Raw genomic sequence first — 20,777 nt, 5'->3', positions numbered from 1 at the left:
GATCCCCGTCCCAACTCTAAAGCTAGGTTGAAAGAACTCACTTGTTTCATGTATAAAATGGGAATGATGAAGCTTAGAAGGGGCTAATGAGAAAACTAGACAAGAAAATGAATGTATGGTGTTGGGGACAGTGCATAGCACAGTCAACACAGCAACACTCCATAAATGCTCCCCTTCTGGCTTTTTTTTTTTAAACACATTATTCCAAGGACAGAAGTCATTAAAGACTGATACATCCACCCACATAAAATGTAAGGGCCCAAAACACCATAATGTAGATTGACAGCTAATTAACAAATCAGAAAAAATACTGATAACATAGAAAACAGACTGAAGGTTAGTATTTTTATGAATAATGACTGTTTACAAATTGATGCAAAAGTCAACTCCCCAAAGAAAAACAGTAGACAAAGCAGTAATTTTTTGTGTGGGCTCGCTCTCTCTCTCTCTCTCTCTCTCTCTCTCTCTCTCACACACACACACACACACAAACACACACACATTCACACACACACACACACTACAAATGACTAATACATATAAAAAAGATCATTCAAGTCCCCTAATAATCAAAGAGCATTTGATTAGCTTTAACTAAAGATATAGCAAGTTTTCCCCAAGAAACTAGCATTTTTTAAAAAATTTACTGCCTAATATAATGGATCATGAAACTGACCCCTTGTGTACATCTGTGAGATATAAACTAGTATCTCTCTGAAAGATACATATATACTACTTATCAGAAGCCTTAAAAATTCCTATACTCTGATGGAAAAATTTCACTGTTATGACTTTCTTCTTGGAAAACAATCTTGGAAATGGGGAAAGGCACACAAGATAACGTTTTCATTTACAAATGGAATTAAAAATGCATTTTGGCCTCATTGCTCATCATAAAAAAATGCCGAATACTTCAGGGCTTACCAGTGTGTCTTCGGGAACCCTCTCACCACAGATACCAAGTGCATGGCCCACCTGCATGAATTCAGATCTCTATTCAAATGTCACCTTATCAGTCAGTCTTCTCACCCACTTTCTGTAAAATAACAACCTTCCGACACCCACATACCACCCATTTCCTTGCCCAGCCTTACTTTCCTCTGTCCTGAATGGCAAAGAGACATTGTACAGTTACATTTTCATCTGTGTGGTGTCTGCCTCCTTCAGCTAGAATGTCAGCTCTGTGAATCAAGGATTCTGTTTGTGCACTGTATGTCCCCAGCACCTTGAACAATGTCTGGAATACAGCAAACATCCATAATGCCTATTTGCTGAGGAATCACCATGTTTTCCTTTTGTAATAAAAATTCCTTTCTCTCTCTAGATTACTACAAGGAGAAGACAATAGCAACAAAATCCAGTCTTGGTCATCACTTCCATTCTTCCTCTGATGTTTGCAAGACCTTCAGAGACTCTGCTCTGATCAGAAGTGCTAATGCTGTCAGCTATTCAGGTTTTTTTTTTTTTTTTGGAGGGGGGTACTGAGGATTACACCTAGGGGCACTTACCCACTGTGACACATCCTCAGCCCTTTTTAAAAATTAATTATTTTTTATTTTATTTAGGTTTACATGGCAGCAGAATGCATTTTGATTCATTGTACACAACTGCAGCACAACTTTACATTTCTCTGGTTGTACATGATGTAGTGTCACACCCTATGTTCAGTCACACATGTACCTAGGGTAATGATGTCCATCTTATTCCACCATCTTTCCTGCCCCCATGCACCCTCCCTCCCCTCCCTCCCCTTTGCCCAATCAACGTTCCTCAATTTCTCCCATTCTCCCCCTTGTTTTTATTTTATTTAGAGACAAGGTCTCGCCAAGTTGCTTAGGGCCCAATAAGTTGCTCAGGCTGCCCCTGAACTTGTGATCTTTCTACCTCAGCCTCCCGAACCACTGGGATTACAAGGCATGCACGGTGGTGCCCACATAGCTATTCAGTTTTAAAGGGCAGAGATAACTGCAAAAAATCTCTATCTCCTTCATCTGTCTCTTTGAAATGGCCCTAATGGGGAATTCTATAATTTCAAATTCAATAAACACTTATTAATAATCATGTTGTAACCTATAACCATGACAACAAAAAGATGAACTGCATTAAAAAAACAAGCATACTTTTTTTCCTCAATAGATATGAACTTAGAATCATGGAGTGGAGAGTTATTTTGTTTTCTATAATAACTGAATCTCTCTTTTGCCTATTAAAAATTAGTACCTGCTGGGTGTGATGGTGCACACCTGTAATCCTGGTGGTTCAGAAGGCTGAAGCAGGAGGATAGTGATTAAGAACAGCCTTAGCAACTTAGCCAGGCCCTAAGCAACTCAGCAAGACCCTGTCTCTAATTAAAACATAAAGAAGAACTTTCTGTCTGCATGAGCTGGATAGCTTTTCTCTGCCACGCCCTTCTGCATGATGTTCCGCCTTATCTCAGACCCAGAGCAATGCAGCCAGGGTACCACAGACTGAAAATGTGAGCCAAAATAAATCCTTCCTCCTGCAAGTTGTTTATATCAGAAATTTTAGTCACAGCAACAAAAAACTGACACAGTGTCCTTCCAAATAGTGCACATCTATAAACACTTCAACAAAAAATGGAAGCCTAAGCCTGGAGCAGTGGCACAGGCCTGTAATCCCAGTGGCCTGGGAGGCTGAGGCAGGAGGACTGTGGGTTCAAAGCCAGCCTCAGCAAAAGTAGGTGCTAAGCAACTCAGTGAGACCCTGTCTCTAAATAAAATACAAAATAGGGCTGGAGATGTGGCTCAGTGGTTGAGTGCCCCTGAGTTCAATCCCTGGTGCCAAAAAAAAAAAACAAAAAAGGAAGCCTATTGTCCATAGTGTTTTATAACCTGCTTAACTTAAAATCTTCCCATGTCAAAAAAGTCACCCTCAATTTATTAATAACTGAATACCCACATACTGCTGGACATTTAATTTGATCCTATCTTCTTACTATTCTAATGCTGTACCATTATCTTTGAATATATTCTCTTCTCGATTCATGTTTTCCCTATATTCAGGATAAATCCCCCAAAAGTACGATCACTGTTTCAAGATACATGCATTGAAGTTTAGAAGTGATTACAGAATCTTCTTGCAGGAAGGTCCATTGACCTGCCCTCCTTGACAGCCCCAACTATCTGATCCTAAGAGGCAAAGGCCTGAACATGAGGAAGATATTAGGGCCCCTTTCTCCACCTCAAATTCATCAGTGGGAGCCATCTGGGCCTCCCGGGCTGGTTCTTTCTTTCATTGCCCAGTTTGCCCACAAAGGAGGGAAGATGGAATTAGATCCTGAGGTGGCTCGGGCAGAATTTCAGGTCCCTGTGGTGTGGGGGCCTCTGGGGAGCTGCTGAGCCAGTGAACATGTGTGTGTGCATTTGTGTGTGTGTGTGTGTGTGTGTGTGTGTGTGTGTGTGAGGCTTCCCAGCAGCTCCTAGCTGGATGGCTTGCAGATCCTACCATGTTGAAGGACGTTTGCCAAGGGGTCTGATTTGGAAATTGTGGTGATGTGAAATTTTCCTTAACTGATTTGCAGGCACAAATATGCATCTTGTTTGAATCAGGGGCTTATTTTTCATTTGCATGCACACTACCCTCCTTAAGAACCCTGATGAATAAAGCATTTTACATAAAGTTAACAAAAGTCTGTTGGCACAAATTATAGAACTGTTGTTATTGAGAGGAAGACTAATTAAATTAAATCACTTGTTTTTCAAATAGAGCGTGCATTATTGAGAGAACATCTGCTAACTGAAAACACCCTGCAGTGTTCCATGCCTGGGTGCAGGAAGGGCTCCTCCTACTGAATTCTTGAAAATTTTGTGTTCTACTGACACCTAGTGGACATAAAAACAGTTTTCAAATATGAAAATAAGAGCAACGTGCCAGAGTTCATACACTGACTATTGACATTGACTAAAATAATAACTAACCTTGTAACTCTAAAGTCAATAATTGATTTACAGTTGAAGAAGACTTCTGCATGCATTCACTTCCTAATTACAGAAGAGCCCTAGATTTCATTATTTTGATCCATTACTGGTGACTATGTTCCTGAGGGTCTTGCACCCCTTTTCTCTCTTCCTATTTTCCTTAGTTCTTTCTCTTTTACTCTTCACTCTTCCCTCTGTCTCAAGAGAGAATCACAAACATACCCTTGACAAAAGTCCAGTCCTGATTTTACTTGACCTCAAAAAGAGTCCTGTGATGATACTGTCCTCAGAATAGAAGTTGGAGGAGTCAGCAACAACTATGGACTACGGACAAATCCTGCCCACTGCCTCTTTCTTTCTTCCTTTCCTCCTTTCTTTCTTTTGCTATACCTCAGCCCAATTTTTTAATTTTTTTTTTATTTTGAGACACAGTCTCACTCTAAGTTGTAGATGAGGGCCTCTAACTTGTGATCCTCCTGCCTCAGCCTCCCAAGTAGCTGAGATTACAGGCATGCACCCTCTTCTGAAAACAGCCACACCCACACATTCGGGGATTTTCTGTGGCTGCTTTTGTGCTATGAAAGCAGAACAGAGTAGTTGCAACAGGGATAGCATTCCCTACAAAGCCTTCAATATCTACTCTCTAGCTTGTTGGCCAAATTGACTGGGAATACAGCAATGAGAGTCCCAACCTCTTGAAACTTATTACCTGCAGTACTCAAGGTTTCACACATGAGGCAGTGGCCCTGATTAGACACAAAGGGCCACTTTGTTACCATTGAGTTTCTAGAAAAATCCATTTTTTCAGGGCACTTTCATAACTGGCTCTTCTTACCTCTCTACATCTGAGGAATCATCATTTCTTGCCACTTCAGTTTTATTCACTGGCCCAAGAGTCTCAAAATGTAGCCCCAGTTCATGCAGAAATGGAAAGTTTGTCACCTACAGCATAGTCCCGACAATCCCCGAAGGTCAACAAGAGCCTCAAGAAGCCAGTTCTCAGGTCCCACACTGCCAGGCTTCACTAACCCCCTTCAAGTTTAGGCTTTGACCCTGGTGCAGTCGCCAGATCTGCCACCCTGCAGGCCCCACTGGCGAGAGAGGTTGCCCCTCCCCAGCTGCCTCAAGCTCTTCATGCCTGTTGGAAGGGCAAAGTCAGCTGTGGAGTTGAGTGAGCCTCAGGACACGAACTGCAAGTGCAGCAAGAAATGCAACTGCTAAGAAATGCAGTTGACAAAAAATTCAAAATAAAAAATAGGTCTCCCAGAACCCTTAATAATAAGCAATGGAAATCTCTTATCTAAAGAAACAGGAGAGAGACTTGCCAGTAGACAGTCAATCGATGAATGAAAATATAAGCTACGTGCATGTTGCAATGCCTATGAGCTCAGGACTGGGGGTTTCACGTTGAATACTGCTGCCTTGACCTCAAGAAGAGACCAAAGAGGGGCTTCATGAACAGAGCAACAGCTACATGGGGGATGATCTATGATAAAACAGGAGTTCAAACTACTGTGCTCTGTAGGCTCAACCTGCAGACCCTGACGTACACCAGAGTCAAAAACCCCATCCTTCCACCCACCTTGGGCTCATGAACTCTTCCCACAATCACCACGCCAACACCAACGTGATTTCATTCAGCAGTATGTCCTCTCTGGGGCTCCCAGTAAGTTTTCTGAGGAACTTGTGAAAGTTTGTTTCATTATCCTCCCAAAATATTACACATATATATACACACATATAAATAACACACACACACACACACACACACACACACACACTTAATTCTTTTTGGAGAGAAAACAACAGAGAAAAGTACACATGAATTTGAGTGCTAACTTTCCTCTTGTGAGCAAAGATAACTTTTTAGAACTACACGAGACATTTAAAAAGAAATACCAGCATAGCAAGAAATACTTGGAGAGGTCCAACCACTATCAGCTCTGACAAAGGTGGGCTACCTCACTTAAAAATGATCAATAATGAAAAATACCATCGGGACCATAATTGATTGGTTAACTACTTATTTCTTTACAAATTGTGCTGAGTTAATTTGGAAGTTTTATTAAAGATATCTGTTATTTTATAATACTAAGTATTGAACCCAAAGCCTCACACATGCTACCACTGAGCTACACCCCAAGATCTTTTGGTTTTTATTTTGAGACAGGGACTGCCTAAATTGCCCAAGCAAGTCTCAAACTTGCAACTCTCCTACCTCAGCCTCTGGAGTAGCTGGGATATTTGTAGTGACTCTCCAGCAAGGATTCTGCATAGAAAATAAATGGGTAGTGAATTCTATTTCATCTTAAAAATCTCTGATCAAAAGGTAATGTATGGGACTGGGGTTGTGGCTCAGCAGTAGAGTGCTTGCCTAGCATGTGCGAGGCCCTGAGTTTGATCCTCAGCACCACATAAAAATAAATAAATAAAATAAAGGTATTGTGTTCAACTAAACTAAAAAATTTTTTAAAAAGGTAATGTAGCATATAACTTTCAACTCAGAACTTTTCAAATTAAAAGAAAACTGAGCCAGCCATAGTGAAGTCCCAGCTTCTTGAGATGCTGAGGAAGCAGGATCTAAAGTCTGAGTCTAGATTGGGCAATTTAGTGAAACTCTAAAATAAAACTATAAATAAAAATAAAATGGCCGGCAATGCAATTCAGCAGTAGAGCATTTGCCTTGCGTGTACAAAGCCCTGGATTCAGTCCCCAGGACTTAAAAGGAAAGAAATTACACAAGAGAATCCAAAATTCGCTCTTACTTGAGATGGACAAAAAAATGGCAAGTATGTTAAAAATTATTTCAAGTGTTTTATTTAAACATGTAGACAACTTACATTAACTCTGAGATAGTGCCTGAGTTCTGCAGTGAAATCGCACCTGGAGCCATCCTCAGCAATGGCTTAAGAATCCAAAAAGTCATGATCTCAAGGTGCTACCAGATGTCCAGTCAGAAGACACAGGTCACAAGGTTCGTTTAGGATTGCATTTTGGAAATAAAGGAAGCCTACAGCAAAGGACTTCAACATTGGCTGGAAAAATCACTTCAGTGTTTTGCCATGGCTTGGCAATAGCAGTAGCTTCCATATAATGGCAAGTGTGTGGTTGTAAAGCAATGCTATCTGTTCTAAGATAAAATGTTCAAGAGCATCATCCAAGACCTGATGGATATAACTGGTCCCCAGGCAGACATCCTGGGAAGACAATAACTCCATAAGATCCCTCTAAGAACCAGTACCCGGTGCAGCGAAGACGGCTGGACACAGCAGACATGGCCTCTTGGCAACATAAAAAATGTGGTAGGGCAGAGACAAACCATTGAAACCAAAGCCATCCTGAACCAGAACTCCCAGCCCACAGCTGAACTGTAGACTCATGGGCCATATTTAACTATTATTGTTTTAAGCCTGAGCTCAAACATTTATATTGTTATATCATGTGAATGTACAAATATGTAACAACAAATCCCATCCCTGTATACAACTATAATGTACCAATAAAAAACGTGGAAAGACAAATAATAATAATTAAATATAAAAATGTTTACAGGGATAAAATCACTGTAAAAATAATAAAGACTAATAAAATCACTGAGCCTTTGGGCGATTGATATGAAGTGACAACTGATACAGATACACTGGTGAAAACCATTTTACAGTACTCGATGCTTGCTAAGCACTGTGATAAGTGTCAGGTCCTTGCAGACCGTTTCTTATTTCATCTTCACATCCCTATTTATTTGATGCCAGGTACTGAACTTCATGTACGTCATAAAATACAATCCCTATACTTACAAAAAAAAAATGTGTTGTCAGGTTTTGAGGCTCATTCAAGAGGGAATCTGGGTCTCTCTGTTCTCCAGTTTATAAGGGCAGTCTAACTGCATTGTCTGTAGCATATGTTATTCATACCAATTTGGGACCTACCTTCCAGCCCCATCACTATAATCCCTGCTCCACAATGACCTCTGGGACTCTGTTTTGTGGTTTCCATTTTTAGTAGAGCCAACCCTCTGCTATATCTGCATAAGTACACAGCTACCCAGTTGGGCTCCAGTTCCTCAATGACCTAATCAGAAAAGCCAGCCCGGGAGGAAACAGCAGCCACTGCAAACATGAACCCAGCTGGACACCATGAGGGAACCTATTGCTATCTCTTCCTGCTGGCCATCTGATAACATCCCTTTCTTTTTTTTTAATTGATTTTATTTTTTTAAATACACAACAGTGGAATGCACTACAATTCTTATTACACAGATAGAGCACAATTTTTCATATCTTTGTATATAAAGTATGTTCACGCCAATTCATGTCTTTATACATGTACTTTGTTTTTTTGCATTATAATTCTTATTACACATATTTACCACAATTTTTCATATCTCTGTATATAAAGTAGGTTGACACCCAATTCATGACTTCATACATGTACTTTGGATAATGATGTCCATCACATTCCACCATCCTTGCTAACCCCTTGCCTCCTCCCTATCCCTCCCTCCCCTCTTCCTTATCTAGAATTCATCTATTCCTCCCATGGGGTACACTATGAATCAATCTCCTTATATCAGAGAAAACATTTGGCATTTGTTTTGGGGGGATGGGCTAACTTCACTTATCTTCTCTAACTCCATTCATTTACCTGCAAATGCCATGATTTTATTTTCTTTTATTGCTATTCAATCCCTGGTACAAAAAAAAATGATAAATGAATGTTATGTATGTTTAACACAGTAAGTGAAAAAAATTATATATGAAAAATATCATTACTTTTCAGGAAATGTGAGTAATTTTAAAAATATTATTATTAAAAGTAAAAGTCACTCAAATCAGAAATTAGAAGACTCATGTGGACTAAAACCAGTGACTGTCCCCCACAGTCTAAAATTTTGATCTCCAATTCCCTAATTGTAGTACAACCTTCTACTCCTGTGGAGGAAAAAATTAAACTCTTTGGAACCAGTATGCTTCATTATTTAACTAAATTTTGCAACTATCACAGGCCTTACAAATTCAGGATTCCTATTTGTTTAAGTGAAGGCCAGTTCTCACTGAACTATCCACCATAACCATGGAGTTATTAAGTAAGTCTTGTGCATAATATAATATACAAAACCCCAAAAGTATCTTTATTTCAACAAGCTAAGGATGCCATACTATGAAAATGCAAAATTATGGCTTACATATATTTATATCTTATATATAATATATTTTCAAAATATGGACTATGATTTAATAGGGTCAGGTAAGTTAATGTACACCTATCTTTCCAGGGCTTCTTCTCCATTAAACCTCTTTTTTGTGTGTATGGTGCTGGGGTTGAACCAGGACTTTGTGCATGTGAGGCAAGTATTCTACCAACTGAGCTATATCCCCAGCCCCTCCATTAAACCTCTTAATTAAGTTTTTTGTTCTCTACCTTTATATTCTCAGGAGACTATAAAATTAGAGAACAAAAATAACAAATTACTCTGACTTCAGGAGAAGTCAAAATAATTACTATTACACTTGACATATTCTCAAATCTTCAAAGTGATGAACAAAAGGGTAGCTTAGCAAGTATGCAGTTCACCAGGTTAATGCAGAAGTTAAGCAGAAAAATTTAGACTACAAAAATGAATGACTTGGCCTGATCAATCAGTTGGGATGGAGATTTTATATATATATAATATATATAACATATATATATAAATAATATATATATAATATATAAATAATATATATATAAATAATACACATACACACCTTGACTTGATTTTTTTTTCATTTTGTACATTATTTCAGGTTAGGCAGGATATTCCCAAAGAATCAGGAGGACTTATTTAGGTAAGGCAGGACCAGATACCTTAAATTATATTTATATCTGAAAAATGTCATGGCCTTGCAGATTTCTTTTAAATATATTTTAAAGTCTGTTTTAATAGAATCATAACAACTAATGTAATGTCTAGTCTGGAATGGACCCTGGACCAGAGTTTTGGCAAGGAAAACTATAAAATATATTACTGAGACTGACAAAATATGGTATGTAGATAAGAGTGTTGCACAAATGTTAATATCCTGATTTTGACAATTATACTCTAGTCATATAAATGGTTGTCCTTACACTTAAAACATACACACTAAAGAATTTGAAGTAAAAAAAAGAGACACATCTTTTTTTCAAATCAGTAACTTACTCTCAAATAGTTCAGAAATATATATGTGTATATATATTTGTATAAATATATTTGTGCATACATATGTGTGTGCATATATATGCATCACAAGAAAATATTAAAGCACAGCAAAATAATTCAATTAGGGAATATGACTAATGGATGTGGTAGTTATTTGGACTATACTAACTTTTCTGTAAAGTAGGAAATAATTGCACAGCAAAAATTTATCATGGGCTGGTAGAACACTTGCCTAGTACACATGAGGCCTTGGGTTCAACCTCCAGCACTACATTAAAAAAAAAAAAAAACCTCCCTCATCTACTTGGCAAAATCCTATTGATTTTATTTGTCCCCATGACAGCATTCATATGAGATGCCTCACAGCTAGCTCCCTACCTCTGTTTCAATTCAGATCTCACCATCTCACAGGTGGCCCATAGCACTAAATAAACGAAATAAAGGTATTGTATCCATCTACAACTAAAATTTTTTTTATTACTAAAAGAAAGTGCTGATATAATAAGTTATTTGTAGTGAGCCTATAATCTAAAACAAAACCAAATTAAAATGGCATTAGAACTTGCAATTCTCTATTAATCTCAATACTGGTGGCATTAGTAACCAGGAAAACACTATTTGAGATTTATCTGATTATAAAATCACTGAGTTAGATTAGAAGGGAACTAAGAGACCAAACAACTCAAACACACATTTGTGTTTCCTGGTATGACATTATCAGAAATTAAATCATACTTAAAGTAAGCAGTGTATGAATCATGAATCAAGTACAGAGAGGACATTATACCTTAAACTGCTGTTGATCTCCACCCAGCCCAATTTCCATGACACATGGAGCAGAAGTCCACCAATGAATGTCTGCCACCTGCAAAGGATAAATGCAGATGTGAATTAATACAAGCTCTGGCCTTGAACAATCCAACCCTGGCAGATCTGTTGACAGATACAGAGAGACACATTCAACTCCTCTTATAACTCTTCTCCCACTCTCCCAGCCACTCTCCCATCTCTCAGACCTTTAGCTCTCCATCTCTGCTATGCCCTTGGGTGCAATTGTACATAAGTATTGCATGCATGCTTTTTCTCTTCTTATTCTAAATTTTTCCACTGCCTCAGTACAGATGACTCCCAAATCCCAGTTTTCACCCATATATTGCCACCCTAAAAATCCCACAAACTCCTAGTTATACCATACTTAAAACATTTCCTTGGACTTTCTCTCCCCACCCCAATCATCCTCTTACTGTCCCTACACAGCCAACCTGGATGTCATCCCAGCCCTTACCTCCCTCATCTACTTGGCAAAATCCTATTGATTTTATTTGTCCCCATGACAGGGTTGGTATGAGATGCCTCACAGATAGCTCCCCACCTCTGTTTCAATTCAGATCTCACCATCTCACAGGTGCCCATAGCACTAGTCCCCTAATGGGTCCCCTTGCCCTCAGGCTGTCCTCCAGAGCCTTCTGTACCATGCATTCTTTAGCTTGTAGCCAAAGCATTTATTCTAAAGTGAAATTTAATTGTGACTCTTGGGTCATTTTAAAAATGGTTGACTCAGCCCAGTTTTGCTGCCATGGCATGCTTGAGGTCATGAAGCTCACATGGAACACACTGCCCTCAGCAGCAGAGGTATAGGACAGCACAGGTTAAAAACACCCTTCTCTCTCTTACTGTAGAAAGAACATCAAAATGGTAAGTGAGATAAATTCTATAGGCAAAACTGTTCTGTCTCACTCAAGTCACTTTTTTATTTTAGGTAGTTCAACTGTACATTTTTTTTAATTTAGTTGCAGATGGACACAATACTTCATTTTGTTTATTTTTATGTGGTGCTGAGGATCAAACCCAGTGCTTCACAAGTGCAAGGCAAGCACTCCACCGTTGAACCACAACCTCAGCCCCTCATCTGTACATTTTAAAACTGTTTTTAGTTATAAATGCCCTGAGACACCTCACTTCAAGATATAATTCCACTAAAGCTTAGCATAATATTCTCCAACTCCATCCATTTACCTGCAAATGCCTTAATTTTATTCTCTTCGAATGCTGAGTAATATTCCATTATGTATATACCACAGTTTCTTTATCCATTCATCTATTGATGGGCATCTAGGTTGGTTCCACAGTTTAGCTACCATGAATTCAGCTTCTATAAACATTGATGTGGCTATGTTGGTCTACATGACAGTCACTATTTTTTTGGTACTGGGTATTGAACTGAGGGGCACCTAACCACAACCACAACCCCACAACTCCAGCCCCAGTTCTCTCATCTTAAAGTGGGAAAAATAGTTTAATTTCGTTGAGATAATTAGCTGGAGGAAAAAAATTGTTTTCTTGGTACCAGCAATTGAACCCAGGGATGCTTAACCACTGAGCCACATACCCAGAACCCCCTTTAAAAATATTTCTATATTTTATTTAGAGACAGGGTCTCACTAAGTTACTTAGAGCCTTGCTAAGTTGCTGATGCTGGTTTTGAACTTGCGATCTTCCTGCCTCATCCTTCCACGCTCTGGGATTACAGTAAGACAAAATCACTTATGTGTAACACAAAACCCTCTGGACTGGTGTCCACTCCCTGCAGGATCAGCTCTGTCTGAAGACCCTGGGTCGCCACATTCCAGTCATACTGAATGTCCTGCAGCCTCAGGATATCTAGGAGTCTGCAGGACTGTCCATTTGCCCACGATGCTCTTGTCCTTTTCTTGTGTACTGGTGAACCCCTGCTCAGTGACAACAACCAGTCTACACAACTCCTTTGTGATGCTTCACTGGCCCAGCCAAGCAGAACATGTGTCATGCCCTGAAGGAGTTTGGTCTAGAGCAGTGGTCTCAACCAGGTGACTTCTTCCTTCAGAGGACATCTGGCAGTGTCTGGAGATACATTTTTAGTTGTCACAGCTGGGGGTGGGAGAGAATAGGTTTGCTACCAGCATTTAGTAGGTAGAAGTCAGTGATGTTGCTAAACATCCTACCTACAATGTGCAAGGCAGCCCACAGCAAAGAATTTCCCAACTCAAAATGTCGATTCTGGAATGTCATTCTGAGGTCAGGCTAGCAGGAAGGAAGGCAATTAACCAATAATTACAATAAACTGTGGTGAAACCCTAACAGGAAGAGAACCAGGTATCACAAGCCATCCCAGCAAGGACAACTTATCTAGACTGGTGAACGGGGTAAGACTTCCTAGAAGAAGCAGCAAGTTTAAGCAAAAACGTGACATTCAAAGCAGAAGACCAAAAAGTGGCAAAAGCCCAAAGGGAAGAAAGACAATGGATCCTTCAAAGCTTCTGGGAGAAGTTCAGCTGGTCTGGACCTTAGCATTTGAGCAATTGGGGAGGGGAAAACGCTTGAGAGAAGGTGCTGCTCCTGAAGGGCCATGTCGGCTGCCACAAGGAGCTGGGACTTCAAACTCGGTTCCCAAGGAAGGATTTTAAACATGGGAAGGTCAATGTCAGATTTATATTTGGGAAAGTTCCATCTCTTTATGAGAAGAGTATGTTTTTGAGAGAAGCAAGGCTAGGGGCAAGGAACCAAGTTAGGAGATGTTATAGCAATTTGAGAGATGACAGTGGCCTAGGAAGGGGCAATATGGATGAAGAAGGTAGACAGATTCTAAAGATATTTAAGAGGTCCTGGTGATTGACTAGATATTAAGGATAGAGGAAACAAAGGAATGAAAATGAACTCCCAGGTTTCTGAGCTGGATAACCAGACAGGAGGTACCATTCACTGCAGGTAAATTTAAGGAACAGAAAGGAGAAATGAGAAGTTCCACAAAGGCAGGGATCTTTGTTTTCTTCACTAATATACCTCAGGTGTTTAGGACAGTGCCTGGCACAGAGTATTCCCCAAGAAATATCTGTAGAATAAGCTGCCCTATGATGCACCTTCTCTGCATCAAACATGTCCCAGAACTAGGGGTACTCCAAAGACAAGGGGTAAAACACAACCCCAGGCTTTGCAGAGCTGACATTCTGTCAGGGAGGTGCACTCAGTCTGACCTAAACACAAACCATAGGGGGGAAAGCAATCTAGGTGAAAATATTGTCCTGGAGTTCCCTAAGTCCCCCTCCCTGGAGAGACAAGAAAGGACAATCAGGGGCAGGAAATGCTTCCTATTCACTCAGAGAGAACAGTATCTCAGCTTTCTTGATTGAAACATGCATAATCACAAGTATTTTAAAACTTTGCTCTTAAAATATTAGGGAAGAATTTGATAAAGGAATTCAAAAGTTCACCTGAAACAACATATTAGTGATAATACAAAGAACATCTTTGAAAAGGCAGAATGAGGATGACTTGCTCTACTGTGAGATTAAGTGGTAATAATAATTTAAATAATAATTTAAATAATCCAGCACTGGTCCTTTCCATAAAAAATTGAAAAGTAAGTACCTGAAAAGAGATCCTAGAAGAACAACTTTCTATATGATGTTAACAACTCAAAGATAAAAAGAAGAATCACACAATAAATGAGGATAGTATAAATTACTACTGGAGGAGGGATGATTTCCTCACATTGTACCATTCATTAAAAAAAAAAAAAAAAAAACTGGGGCTGGGGTTGTAGCTCAGTGGCAGAGCGCTTGCCTGGCATGTGCAAGGCACCAGGATCGATTCTCAGCACCACATATAAAAAATAAAATAAAGGTCCATCAACAACTAAATAAAAATATTTTTTTAAAAAACTGACAATGACTAAAAGTTGAATAAAGCTTTAATGAAATATAGACGAATATCTATATGATGTTGTGATAAGGAAGAATAAACATAAAAGCAATGGAAATAGTTACAAAAGAAATAATATATTTGCCCACATAAAACTTTTAAGTAATCTAAATAATTTATAAGTAAATTAAAGGACAGAACAAATTGCAAAAAAAAAAATATTTCCAATAAACATGATGGACAAGTGATAGCATCCTTAAAATACAATAAATGCATTAAATTAACAAACCTCGGTGAAAATAAGTGAGTAGAAGACACAAATAGGGGCTGGGGTTGTGGCTTAGTGGTAGTGCACTTGCCTAGCACATGTGAGGCCCTGGGTTCAATCCTCAGCACCACATAAAAATAAATAAATAAAATTAAGGTATTGGGTCCAACTACAACTAAAAAATAAATATTTTTTAAAAATTGTAAAACCCATTTAAAAAAAAGCAAACAAAAAAATGGGGCTGTGGCTGTGGCTAAGCAGTAGTGCATGTGTGAGGCCCTGGGTTTGTTTTTCAGCACCGTGTATAAATAAATAAAATAAAGGTCTATCAACAACTAAAAAATATATTTAAAAAAAGACACAAGTAAACAATTCACTGAAAAAAATGTAGATAGTAAACAAAATAAAACTGTCCAACTTTATTAATAATTAAGAAATTATAAAATTTACACATGCCTGGTTGCAAGATAAACTAGTAAAGCAGTTTTGGAAAATAACTAATATTCAAGAAGAATACTAAAAGAATTCATAACATGAAAATAACATGAAAGAACATGAATTCTTTCAGAAATCAAATTTCTTACATAGAAATCTATCCCCAAGAAATAGCTGGAAATTTGGCAGATTTGAATTTTTAAAATCTGACAAAGTTATTTTTAGGCACCCCAAATGGGACACAATTTAAATGCCCACTAATAAAGTATCTAAGTAAATTACTATGTGTCTACTTGATGATGAACCTTTGTAGTCATTAAAACTACTTCAAAGAACTTTTAATGATGTTGATTGAACTTTTCTTACAAATGTGTATAAATAGCAAAAAAGATACTCACCCTTGGAATAATGTAGGGTAAGTAAATTTCAGGACAGACAGGACATACTGAAAAAACAAATACCAGATTAATCAACATTTTAAATGATAGAGAAGTGATAGAGAAAATAATCAAAGAAATTCCTACTGAAGAAATATAAGTACACTCAAGTTTCAAAAAGACATTTATTTCCCCAAAAAATCCTATACTGGGCAAACAAATGATCTTCCAAGTTATATTAAAGAGAATGGATTTTTTAAAAACCACTCAGGTCTATTTGTTTTTCTATTATGTATTTTAACTAGATTTATAGTAATTTATGATGGAAGAATAGAAGAATTGTTTTGTCCATCTAGATATCTTTTTCTACTCTTTTTTCTATTATGAACATATTAAGAATTTTCTAAAAGCCTAAAACCAATTAAAGTCTACTAATTCTTCACATGATCAAAAACATGGAGTGAGTTGGGACTGGGCAAGTTTGCACATATATTTTTCCCAGGGATCAGTCCCCACCAAGTTCCCCTTTTTGAGCTCCTAAATGCCACAACTATGGCTGTCTGTGTTGTAGTCTTCTTTTACAATTCTTCGATATTTACAATTCTTCGATATTAGTTTGACCTGATATTACTTTGATCTGATTTTTTTTTTCCTAAAATGGAGAAAGGGAAAGCTTTAAGTGAGCACCTGGTCATGTCCTATAACACCCTTGACCTTCATTATGATACCAAATGTTTACTCAATATTGTGTGCTTAGTTAGGGGAGATTTAAAATACTGAAGCCCAGGGCTGGTATACCTCAGAGGTGGTGCACTTGCCTGGGTTTGAGCCCCAGCACTGCAAAATAAAGAACTAAAATAAAATGCTGAAGCCCTTGCCTCACCTTGCTAAAACAAATCTATGACTAATGCAATATTAGTCCTAAAAAGGTCTCCTTTCAGTGATTCCTCATGTTACTCAGAGCAAAATGCCATTAGGCAGAAGAGCAACTCCTTATAATGATGTTCTGGGAAGGAACAATTTGGAAGCTTTGAAAAAACAGAAGTGGACTTTGCCTTCAGGCTGAAGGCTCAATAGCTGTGACAGGTGGCTTCCAGAACCCAGGATACTGCTGGGACCTCCCATAGGAAGAGGAACATGTCACAAGGTTAGCCAGCCCAGGCCACCAAACCCATACACAATAATAACTAATAATGAAATAGAATATGTATAACAGTGTTATACTGTAATAAAAGTTAAAACTTATAAACCATTTATTTCTGAGATTTCCCAAGCAATGTTTTCTGACTGTGTTTGTGGATAACAGAAACTGCAGAAAGTGAAATCATGGATAGACAAGGACATAGCTCTTGGTCCAAGCCAATCCACTCAGTCTGGGTAGCAGGAAGGGAGTCCAATCTGGCTTCTAAGAGTCTTCCCAGAGTTCTGTTCTGAACAACCTCAACCCTGGCCTTCTCATCTGCTCTCCTTCACGGGAAGAGCTCACCTCCTCCACTGTTCTTAAAATCCTCAGTCTTCCCTTCTTTTCTGTCTTCTGTTGTTATTGTCCTAATTTCTCCATCTTATCTCTGACACTTTCCAACATCCCCAAGCCAGAGCATTCTAATTTAAATTTCAAGGGCCAGCTAGGTATGGTAGTACACATCCTTAATCCCAGCATCTCAGAAGGCTGAGACAGGAGGATCCTGAGTTCAAAACCAGCCTCAGCAACTTAGCAAGGCCCTAAGTAACTTAGTCCCTGTCTCTAAACAAAAAATAAAAAGGGGCTGGGGATGTGGCTTGTTGGTTAAGTGCCCCTGTATTTACTTCCCAGTACTAAAAATTAAAATAAAAAATAAATTCTGAGGGCTCTTGGGAATCTATGATTTCTATTACTCAGATTATAATTCATGGAGACATGAGACTTTGGTTTAATTTTACCTAACACCTTATGCACATGGAAGGTATTCAGCCTTCATTATATTAGTAAATGATATGGTACTCCAATAAGTAAAAAATAATACCTCAAATGCAAATGTACATTCAGGGGTATTAATTTCTGTGAACTAAAAACTATTTGTCCACTGAGCTTGGAGTAGTGATGCTGAGATAAATAATCCCCCTTACTCCCAGTCAATGCCATAGCAGTGGGCTTTCATGAAGGACATACTCTGCCCCTTCTGGTGATTATGGGAAATAGAAAGAAGGTCATTTTGTTTTAAAGTAAAATATTATCAATATATCCATCATGTTAGCTAGGCAAATTAGAAGAGTTCAAATAAAAGGTCACATATTCCTTTTTCTTGTGTGTGTACAGGGATTGAACTCAGAGGCACTTTTACCACTGAGCCACACTGCCAGCCCTTTCTAATTTTTTATTTTATTTATTTATTTATTTATTTAATTGTTGATGGACCTTTATTTTATTCATTTATTTATATGTGGTGCTAAGAATTGAACCCAGTGCCTCACACATGTGAGGCAAGCACTCTACCACTGAGTCACAACCCCAGACCCCTAATTTTTTATTTTGAGACAGGGTCTCACTAAGTTGCTAGGAGTCTGGCTATGTTGCTGAGGAGGCTGGCCTTGAACTTGCAATCCACCTGCCTCAGCTCCTGAGTTTCTGAGATTATAGGCATATGCCACCAGGGAGGCTACAAATTCACATATGCCTGAGGAGGTACTACTAAAAGAAAAAAAAAATTAGCTACTTGCCCCATGAGGATCAAATAAGTCTGTCAAAATCTAATAATTACAGTGTCACACCATAAACAAAAGATAGTCTTTCCTTCCTCCGTTTCTTTTCCTCAAGAGTAACTTCCACTTGTCTTATGGAGCATTTATCATGAGGGTGGTCACTAGACCAACCACCTTACAAACAAACATCATTTTTTTTTAATTCTTGGTACTGAGGATTGAACCTAGAGGGGTTTAATCCTGAGCCACCCCACAGCCACTCCCCCACCCCCAACCCCGCCCTTTTGAAACAGGATCTCAATAAGTTGCTTAGACCTTGCTAAGTTGCTGAGGCTGGCTTTGAACTTGCAATACACCTGCCTTGACCTCTCAAGCCACTAGGATTACAAGCATGTGCCATTATGCCCAGCACAAACATCATTTTCAATAATTCTCACAATAACCCTCTCCAGAGGACTCTATCCCATCTCAATTTAAAAAAAAAAAAAAACAACTTATGGTAGGGGATGGGGGATTAGTTGATTGAGCACTTGTCTAACATGCGCAAAGCCATGCTCTATCTCCAGAAACACTAAAAACAAACAAAACAACAACAACAACAACAAAACTTAGCTTTACAAAGAAACCAGGTAAGAGAAAAATCAGGTTTACATCCACCTCCTGCCAAGCTCCATTATGAATCTTCAAAAGCTTAGCTCCATAACTAAAAATCAGCTCCATAACTAAAAATCAGCTGGAGAGGGAAAGGGGTTAGGGTTATCCTATATTGAATATATTGAAGGCAGCTAAAAGACAAAGCATAAGGAAATGTTTTTTGATGGTTCTTTTCCAGAAAGCAAAGCTATTGGAGGAAGGGATATGCAGGGAGAGAGCAGTAGAGATGCCGCAAAAGGCACAGTGGTCCTCACTCTCATGGGCACTTTGGCTCAGGCCACCCAGAGTCCAGGCCAGATGCCCTAGCCGTGCCCATAGGTCCAGCATTTCTCTGCATGGTACCAAACCTAACCCAGCTTTCCCCTCCTACCCAAACAAAAACTAGAACAAGATAACAGTGCTTCTCTGCCTCATCAAACGGATTTATGATATTATTTTAAACGTAAGTTTTATATTTTAAAAATCCCACAAAAATCCCTTGAATATACTGGAAGTGCTTTGAGCTGGAGGAAAAAAAAAAGGTCTGAGGATCAGAGGGGCGAGAGGGAGATAGATTAATCTCTTCCATTTAAAAGGCTTATCGACCTCTGGGTTTCTGGGGGAAAGAACGCCTTTGGGGTGGGAAACAGAATGCGTCTGACTTCTTCTCCAACTTTTCCTTCCCTGAGGAAACTGAAGCTAATTGCTTTCTTTCGCTTAAAAGTAGTGCTTGCCACCCAAAATTAAGTTCCTGGGAAATGGACAGTCAAGGAAATCCTGTTTCCCAGGAGATCCGGGTGTTTCAGAACAGGAGGACCCTGGGATCCCAAGAAATTCCTACTTCCAGAAGAGGATCCCACACAGACTCGGTTTCATCAAAAAGATGACAAGCCGGAGGCTGCACTCCTCCCACGGACGGGGATCCGGTTCAAATCCCACGTGCGACCACGCCTCCCGCGCCGCCCCCTCACCTTGTTCATTAGGTAAGAAGCCAGGTAGCAGGTACAAAAGGTGAGCCCGATTAGGGACCCCCGCGAGCTCATCTGTCAACTTGCTCCCTTTTCGGAGGGGGGGAGAGGCGGTGCCCAGCCGCCCTCCAGAGCCCCCAATCAGTGCCAGGGAGACTCCACCCGGCACGGCCACGTGGCTCTGAGCTCCGCCAATCAGCGCGGGGACCGCCCCGTGGCGCCTGCCTCCTTAAAGGGGCCGCGCCAGCCAGAGCCCCGGCGTCGTCCGGTGGGCGGGGCGTCGACTGTGAATGAAAGGCAGGGGAACCAAAGTCCTTCTAGGCCGCGCTAGCTACAAAAAGGTCTGATGATAGTCTTCGGGAGTGGGGAAAAGTAAAATAAGGCAGTTTACAACAATTCCCAACACCCGATTACCGTTTTAAGAAAACTATTTATGCTTTACTGAATTTTCCCAAATTTTTATTTTTTGACATCGAGTCCGTTTATCTTGGCAAATGGCACAAGAAAGACTAACAAGAAATGTTAAAAGGAGGAAGGCTGGGTTGGGATGTAGCTCAGCGGCAAAACGTCTAAATCAATCACTTCTCTGTGTTCCTCTAACCCACGCTAAACCTTTCCAAC

General features: G+C 39.4%; 1 protein-coding gene across 8 annotated transcripts in view; it reads right to left on the bottom strand.

The window, feature by feature from the left end:
• Slc35d4 (solute carrier family 35 member D4) overlaps window positions 1-20,340 on the bottom strand; it is a 120,973-nt gene extending 100,633 nt beyond the window's left edge. For 2 of the 8 annotated variants that reach the window (XM_078030266.1, XM_078030267.1), the window contains exons 1-3: window positions 20,160-20,337; window positions 15,898-15,944; window positions 10,907-10,984 (exon numbers count right to left, since the gene is read on the bottom strand). In XM_078030266.1, the coding sequence (XP_077886392.1) occupies window positions 10,907-10,984; window positions 15,898-15,944; window positions 20,160-20,231 (197 nt within the window). In that variant the 5' untranslated portion in view covers window positions 20,232-20,337. Of the gene's footprint in view, window positions 1-10,906; window positions 10,985-15,897; window positions 15,945-20,159 lie in introns of all 8 variants that reach the window. The other 6 variants (XM_078030263.1, XM_078030264.1, XM_078030262.1 and 3 more) reach the window with 6 other exon arrangements.
• Window positions 20,341-20,777: the final 437 nt, after the last annotated feature.

The sequence above is a fragment of the Ictidomys tridecemlineatus genome, chromosome 13, assembly GCF_052094955.1.
Source record: "Ictidomys tridecemlineatus isolate mIctTri1 chromosome 13, mIctTri1.hap1, whole genome shotgun sequence".
NCBI lineage: Eukaryota > Metazoa > Chordata > Mammalia > Rodentia > Sciuridae > Ictidomys > Ictidomys tridecemlineatus.
This window is presented reverse-complemented; position numbering and strand designations above follow the sequence as displayed.